This window comes from Aplysia californica, unplaced genomic scaffold (genome assembly GCF_000002075.1).
Source record: "Aplysia californica isolate F4 #8 unplaced genomic scaffold, AplCal3.0 scaffold00490, whole genome shotgun sequence".
NCBI classification, from domain to species: Eukaryota; Metazoa; Mollusca; class Gastropoda; order Aplysiida; family Aplysiidae; genus Aplysia; species Aplysia californica.
Window position 1 is genome coordinate 421,747 of NW_004797760.1, and position 8,710 is coordinate 430,456.

Genomic DNA, 8,710 nt, shown 5'->3' on the forward strand with positions numbered 1-8,710 from the left:
GGAGATGGAGGCAGAGGTATGAATGTGGTACAGCGGGCAGTGGTACGCACAGGCAATGTGTAGGCCTCGTGTGCTGTATCGTGACAGGCGGTCTAAATTAAGTTTTCATTTCCTATTCGACCACAAAACAAAACAAACAAATGAAAACTACCAATCATGGCGGGTAAAAATAAGAGTGCACACTTAGGCCCACTTACAAAGGGAAATAGCACAGGAAACGTTCTATATGAAAATCTCTGGATTATATCTACTTCACACTCAAGCACGTTTCGGCATTAAGCACGCTCATGCTTTCTCCCGATGACCGTGCTTAAAGCCGTCATGGACTGTATAATATAATTGGCCAGCTGTTCAAATTCAATTGTACTGCGCTCAAAATTTTGAATTGAAAAAAATATAGCAGTTTCTCAGTTCTGAACCTTTGGTATCAGTCAGTTGCATGCGCTCAAAAAATGATTTGTCCAAATTCAGAGTCTAAATATTGTTAAAAGCAAGAAAATATTCGTAGTGTAGGTGCAATTGTTAAAATTAAAAGAATGACACCGTATTTTTCTCCGACTCTGAAAAAGATTTGCTGTCTGGTCTTAGAACATTTCAACAGCTCACAGATAGCATATAAAAAAAACACGTTTTTTTTCCGTCCCTATTGACAGAATTTAGGTCACTTAGGAGGCAGGCATCAGCCATGTCTGTCAGGGCCAACCAGCACAAAGCTGAGAGGTATACAACAACCCAGCAGAAAGACCGAGATACTCAATTAAAATTCTCCCCACTCGTGTCTCCTGCTAGCAACAGTGAAGTTCTTAACTGTTACACCACAGACGCCAGTCCACTGTATATCAAAATGAAGATAGATAAAAGAATTAAGAAAGAGATGATGTATAAATCAGGAAAAGAAATTGCACTGAACAGGTCTATTATTATTTTTTTCAAAAAGCGTCTGTTTATGATGGGAGATAATACCAAATCAAAGATAAGAATTAAGATTGGCACAGGCGGAGCACTGTCAATCATTGATGTATTGTGGATTGGTACAGACAGAGTAAAGAAACAACATTTTTTCATGCTGTCTGAATATGACTATGACATGTCCTTTCACCCTGAGCACACAAATGGGAGCAAAACCAAATCATCATTGCAAAGAAATGTGAAAATTTATTCATTTGTCTGCACATGACAAGGCAGAATATCAGCGAGCCCCTCTGGCAGTATGTTCAGTGTACATAACACAAAGACAAGTCTCACATAGACCTTCCAATGCATTGACTCAATTACCATCCTGACATCTCCGACATATTTCTTAATCTAATACTTATAGTAAATCAGCACAGAGATATAAGGAAAAGGGAATACCTGAAATTGGTCATACATATAAAAAGTATTGCTAGTGTTAATGATTTTAAAATTGTAGTGCCCTCTAGTCGAAGATTAAACAAGAAACTCCATCTCTCCCTCTCTTTCCATACCCTCCCCATGTCGCACTACTTACATACACACACCATTGAAAAACCCATATATATGTATAATAATAATAGCATAACTCTAAAGCAGGAACTGTAAATGAGAAGTTCATAACAGGTTTCAAGTTTATCTATTGCTATTGTTTTTAATTCGGCGTCATATAAAAGTCACCACGACTTAATTTCAAACCAGTTGCACTCTGCTGATAAAGAGATAATGCCTCAGCCTGCATATCATTCTGCCATTCTGCATTCACACATCAAATTGACACACACAAGACCAAACACACAGTATAAAATTTGCAAAGCAAAATGAATCACAAAGCCTAAGAGATACATACACACACACGCACACACACACAATATATATATATATAAATACAGCTAAGTACTTTTAACTCTCCTCCTCCATGTCTAGGTTGATGTTGTTGCCAAACTTGGCGTAGAGGGCAGTCTTCAGCTCACTCAAGGTGTCCTTGAAGCCTTCTGCCTTGGCCTTGAGGCCGTCTATTTCCTGCTGGCACAGCTCCTTGGCCTTCTCCAGCTCTGCCTGGGCCTCCTCCATCGTCATCTCCACCAGCACTTCGCCAATTTGATATGTACGTAGAGTTAAGAAACAACACCCTTGCTGGTTTATTCCAGTTCTAGTCTAAGGCTCAACTATTTGACTAATGAAAAAAATAAAACACGGGATGGAGAGGGAGAGGGAGAGGGAGAGGGAGAGAGAGAGAGAGGGAGGGAGGGAGGGAGGGAGGGGGAGGAGAGAGAGAGAGAGAGAGAGAGAGAGAGAGAGAGAGAGAGAGAGAGAGAGAGAGAGAGAGAGAGAGAGAGGGGGAGGGGGAGGGGGAGGAGAGAGAGAGAAAGAGAGAGAGAGAGAGAGAGAGAGAGAGAGAGAGAGAGAGAGAGAGAGAGAGAGAGAGAGAGAGAGAGAGAGAGAGAGAGAGAGAGAGAGAGAGAGAGAGAGAGAGAGGGGGGGGGGGCCTCCTCCCTTTCCATACTTCTCCAAATATTCCTATTGCTAGGTCTATCTTAATACAATAATACATTCATAACAACAATGGGAAATTGAAAATTGTGGGGGTGAAAAAAACAAGTATGCAGAAGAATCATAAGATATTCCTGTGGGATGAGTTCTCTCAAATCTCATAAACCCAGTTTTCATTTTGCAAAGCCCTCCCTTGGGAAAGACCTACTTGTGCAATATTGCAAGAGCCCCGATAGATAACTACAGTGGAGTCCACTTATAACGAGTCCTGAAACAACGAGAAGTCTGTTATAAAGACACTATTCTAAAAACCCCTTTTTTCTCCTTCTTTATCTTTGTAAATAAAATACTGCTATAGCGCAATCAGACAGTCACGGTTATAGCGGAATACTGCTGCTGCACAGACCAATTAAACATTATTATAAAACCTTGCCAGTTGAGAAAGTTGTTGGTAATCCAGCGAAACAAAGAATGGGAGAGCCCACACGAATCAACAATGTAGGCCGGAGCGAATGAGTGGGGAGGGTGTGGCATGCACAGACAAGCAGAACGCATCGCGTGATAGGCCAGCCCAGTCTAGATTATCTAGGCATATCGTGCCTCTCACTTCTCTGGTGTGGGATGGAGAGGTCACAATGCTATGATATGGATGGAGTGAATGTGTGACGTGCGCAAGCAGACGCAATGCACCACAGTGTGTGGTGGGGTGGGGGATAACACAGCGGGCGAGTCAGCCTTGAGCCAGAGCCCCTTCTCCCTGAACGCCAAGGCCGATACGTCAACATTGCTAGTGTTAGAGAAAGAAACCTGATTCGATTTTTGATCAAGTAAGACGTTGAGATCATGTTGAAAAAATCATCATCAGGGGAAATACAAAAAGGAATAAACAGAACGCCAAACTCATAGATTAGGCCTACTTTACTATTTCCCTTGAATTTATTATTGGATCCCTTGTAACGAGAATTCTGCTATAGCGGACCTTTTGCACCGGTCCCCTCCCTCTCGTTATAACAGGATTCCAGTGTACATGATGCAGCACATTGTTTCCATCATTGTTCATTGACGGATATAAAGTTTTTATATATTATAGTAGAGGGTTCTACGGTGTTCGCAACTGCATGAGGTCATATGAGCGCCAAGGGGTGGATGTCAACAGAGAAGTCTTCACAGGGAATCAGACTTAGACTGCTCACCTCTCTAGCACAAGGTCTGCTTAGACCATCAAGGCATCTCAAAATAGAAGGTCACAAGAGAGTGACAAACATGCAAAAGAAGTAGAGGGAAATGACAATAGTAAGGATCAGGAAAGTAAAAGCAGCAGTTCCCTGTTGTAGATCAGGCACAGTTATGAGCGTGACATGAGTCAGCCCATTTACAATTCTACTATGCTTGAACGAGAAATGTCCCCCCTTTGGGAATGGCCTAAAGACACTCAGTCAGCACCTGCTACTCTATATGGCCTATCTCAATGTGATATATAACAATTCAAACTGTGTTCTCAACATGAAAGATAGTTGATAAATAAAACAGATCTGAACAAAATAGATGAATGCTATACATGTATAAGAAAGGATATGGTACACACTCGTCCCCTTCTGCCATCATCAACTCATCTTCTGCATCCGTGAGGTTTTGAAGCTCTTTCTGAAATTGATAAGAGTGAGGAGTAAGGTGAAATACAAAGATAATCATAGCATTACGAACAAGTATTTCTTAAGCTTAACTTTTGAAAATGTATTCTATTCACACGACAAAACCAATGATATGTGACACAAACAAAAAAAGATACAAAAACTAAGAAATTTCAAGCTTACAAGAATGGACATAAAACATATATCACATACTACATGAAGGACATAACATCATTAAAAATTCTCATTTTTTGTGAAATTAGGCTAAAACACTTCTCTGCCTTGATAAAATGTACACCACTCCTACAATAGTGGGAACAGCACTGGCATAGCATCAAAGTGCCTTTTTTCAAATCACAACCAAATTAGAACACTACAAAAGATCTTTTAGTTTAGTTTTAGTAGAGGTTTTACGGTGCTCGCAACTGCATTTAAGGTCATATATGAGCGCCAGAAGATTAGAGGTGTTACAAGAGAGTAACAAAAAAAAAAAAAAGAAGGGGAGATAAGGACGATAGATGTTTCATAGGAAAGAAGAAGCAAACCACACCAGAGCACCCGCCAACCACCCACGCAAAAAGATCTTTATACAGTGAAATCCCATTATACCGCCTGTCTTGGGTTGAGCCTGAAGTTGGCCGTATAGCCGGGCTGGCGGTATAATGGGACAGCACTGACTGCCATCTTGACTAGTGAAAGAGACTAGAGACAAATTATTGTGGCAAGTATAACGAGGTTTGATTGTACAGGGCAAGAGACAAGAAACACAGGTCTGATATTTGTACGGGATACAATGTGAGAGATAAAGAAACGACATTAAAGACATTTATTCAGCCCCATCGACAGACTGATTAATCGCAAAAGTGTAAAGTGCGTAACAAAAAAAAACAACTTAAAAAAATTCTTCTCAGCATCCCCCCACGATGCTGACTGTGAGCCTGCCTATACAATGACAAAATGACTCAAACAGACTACATTGTGGGCAAATGGGAAAAAATAAACAAAAATGTTATAGGGTCAGGAGTGCTAATTTCGTCATGTTCACTCGTACACTTTGGGCTTTGGGTTTGAATGAAGGATTTGCAAGGCTAAACACACAGTGTTTCAGAACAGAGTTTATGAACAAAATGTGGACAGTCGTTCCAATTTCGTTGTGGAAGTTCCCATTCCTTCATTTTTCTTGTTGCAATTTTGTCGCATGTGTGTGACTGAATAGAAATCCAAACTGGAGCTACTTTTGATGTTCTTGGAAGGGAAGTTTATGACACACAATACCAAGAGATGTTTAAATTTGTTACCTCTTTTGCTGCTAGTTCTTCCTTTGAATCTGTAAGACGAGCATTGGTTCGAGCAAAGACATTAATCTTTTGCTGGTCTTCAAATGTGACCTGGGCATCACTCTGAAATCAAGCCAATCATATTTAAAGCCATAAAAATAGGAACTCGATTAAAAAAAAAAGGTTACTAACTAACTGTACTAACAGCATTACAGGTTATATTACACGATAGCTAAACATATATGTATAGTACCGGTAGAGACGGACCAGTGGCGGGGAGCTTTTTAAATTTCAGGAGGAAGACAGAGTGGGCAGTTCTTTTTTTATAATCCTTCAGGTCACTTGGAAGTTCAAATCTGAAGCACTAAATGTGACTTGTCTGTGGGTGGCCACAACACTGAACTTAACTTTCGGCATTTTAATAAAAATTTCAATTTTTTTATGTAGATGGAGGTGGTTGGACAGTCTGTAGCTGAGACTGCAAATGATAAAATTCATATTACTTAACTCATAATTTGAAAACTGTATCCTATCATATAGTGTAATAATATAGTTTTAAATGAATGTGTAACCCCTTTAACTACTTGTCTTTTAAGGCGGATATAATATATTCACTCACTGACTACAGGGCCTTTTCACCGGTCACTAGTGCTGAATACTGGCATTTTTGGGAGTATTTTAAAACACAACCACAACTCTCAGTCTCAGTATTACTATTACCCTATTGGGATTTCTTTTTTTTTACACAGCAATGAGTAAAGTTACATCCAAGCTTAATCTAATATAAAAAAACGTAAGTTATCCAAGTCTAATAATTTAATTTTTACGATGAAAAAAAAATTGGCATGGATTTGATTTTCTGAAAAACTTTCAGAGAAGTGACAGACATATAAAGAGTTTCACAACGACAACAAAATAAAAGTTCAAGGTATTCTATTTTGATTTGTATGCATGTGTGAGTGTCTGGTGAAAACACAGTGGAAACCATATATAATAACAGGCCCGATAATAACAGGGATTTTTCAAATCCCGGACTTTTCCTACTCTTTGTCTCTATTAAAAGTTATCAGCAATAACAGGGCCTCATCTGAGCCCAATCAGATATAGCCAGGGACAAAGGCTTGTTAACAAAGAGTAAAAAGTAAAAGAGAAAAAGGGAGACAGAGAGAGAGAGAGAGAGAGAGAGAGAGAGAGAGAGAGAGAGAGAGAGAGAAAGAGAGAGAGAGAGAGAGAGAGTAACGCAGTGATGGAGCAAGCCCACGCACGTGTTATTGTCATGCGCAAGCCTGCCACAAGGCCAAAACCACTGTTCATGGGTACTTGTGGCAAGGGAAACTACGTATGGACAAATAATAATAATAATAATAAATGACATTTATATAGGCGCTCAACCCCGAATAATGTACCCAGGCTCTGAGCGCTTTACAATACAGTACAACATACAACAGTAACATAAAACGTTGTGTTCTGACTAAAGAAAATTATTCTAAATATTCATCTTATTAATTTAAAAACAGAAACAACTTCAGCTGACATAAAGAATGAACCAAAAGATTTGATCTCTCTCAAAGTACTTGGTAAAGCATTCCAGATCTTGGGGCCTTGGTACTCAAATTCAAAAGCCCTTTCACCCATTGTTTTAAGTTTCATAGATGGTAAAACAAATTTCTTTTTGTCAGCTGATGACCTTAAACAGCAAGTTGGAATGTACAGTTTTAACAGATTTGATAAATATGATGGTGCATTATCATTCAAACATTTGTGATATAGGGTGACCAACTAGTACACAATCCTTTTCTCAACAGGAAGCCAATGCAAAGTTCGCAAAAGAGGTTTAGCAGAGTCTCGCTTTTTTTCCCGTAAAAACTAAATACAGCTCGATTAGTCCACAAATGCTTACTTCCCTTGCATTTCTGATTTAACAGGGATCTGATATAACAGGACTATACTTCATTTGAAATGCCCTCAAGACTGCTCGACTTTGGCAGTAGGCCACCTCTATTCTCACCCGGAGTGAGAATAGTGCAGGCGAGTCTTGTGGCTATTCTCACCCGGTGCGCGTTCACCAAATTTTGCGTTCACCCTAAACCACAGAATTCTACACTGTGATGACAGAAAAATTGTAGAATTCTGTGCCGTGAACAAACGTTCCATTACAATTGTAGCCTACTAAAAGCGTACAGTTTTGTCTGTGGGCAGTGGAGAGAGAGAGAGAGAGAGAGAGAGAGAGAGAGAGAGAGAGAGGAGTAGCGCGAGAATTTCCGGGCAAAACAAAATGGCGACCCGTGTAGTTCGGCTTGATTCGAAAAGTTAAATAGCCGTAGCATCTTTGTAGACAACCAAATTTATTTACTTTTGTGTTTTAACATCATTTTTTAACTTTGTTTTGGTCAATTTGATCGTCCACACCGATAGACAGTATTCAGAAAGAGACAGAGAGAGAAAGAAGAGGGGAGGAGTTGATCTTGCGAGAACTTCCGGGCGGGTGAGAATAGCCACTTTCTTGGCAGTAACCTAGATGTAGTTCGCATTTAGTCACCCCTAAAGCAAAAACTAAATCACCAAAATTTAACCCCAAAAAATCCTTCCACGCCATCCCCCCATTCACACCTTACACACACGTGCGCACGCGGGGGCCACTCCATTTGCAAATTATAACCCAAAAATCTTGAGAACGGAAACCATTTGGGAAAAATAGCGTTTAAGTTTATTTTTCCGAGCGTCTCGAGAAATAGAGCCGGCCTTTATATCATATTCAAAGTAAAATTAAAAAGGGAAATTCAATTGACAACCATAAAATTCAACAAGGCAAGGTGGACTGGATTGAGTTGTGCCTGTGGCGATAGTTGGTTGACTCAGTCAGTCTAGTAAATATCTAGATTCTAGATCTAGGCCTAGAATCTAGATCTAGATCTAGATTAAATATAAAATATCTAGGAGGAGTAACGTTTCTGCCATGATCGAAAAGGTTCGATCGACTTCTATTGCACAGATCAAAGCAACATGGACACTGAACAATGCAGTTTCATGTTCTGACTGATCTGTCTGGAGATCGGCTCATCAAGCTTCTTTCTCTTATTTTCACCCCTTTGTCGATGGGAGTACAAAATAAAATAACGCCCCTGTCCCTATCTGAATTTGATAAGATCTAGATCTAATTACAGGGAAAATAAGGCGTAGATTCTAACAACATTTGTTCAGAAACGTGGTCAAGTAAATAAGTATCTGTAACTAACGTCTTTCATGGTGGTCGCCATCTTGGAGAATATTCCCCTGTGCCAGATTTATTCTAGGATTAAATCTAAACACTTGAGCAAATGAAAACTTACTAGGACTATCACAATTTTTTAACATTCT

At 39.7% G+C, this 8,710-nt stretch overlaps 1 protein-coding gene across 1 annotated transcript; it reads right to left on the reverse strand.

The window, feature by feature from the left end:
* Positions 1–1,129: 1,129 nt before the first annotated feature.
* Positions 1,130–8,688, reverse strand: LOC101848908 (prefoldin subunit 4). Its single transcript, XM_005105760.3, has 4 exons — positions 8,590–8,688; positions 5,375–5,476; positions 4,022–4,089; positions 1,130–2,059 (listed from the first exon to the last, which is right to left on the reverse strand). The coding sequence occupies exons 1-4, from the start codon at positions 8,608–8,610 to the stop codon at positions 1,855–1,857; spliced, it is 396 nt and encodes a 131-aa protein (XP_005105817.1). The 5' UTR covers positions 8,611–8,688; the 3' UTR covers positions 1,130–1,854.
* Between the last annotated feature and the right edge of the window lie 22 nt (positions 8,689–8,710).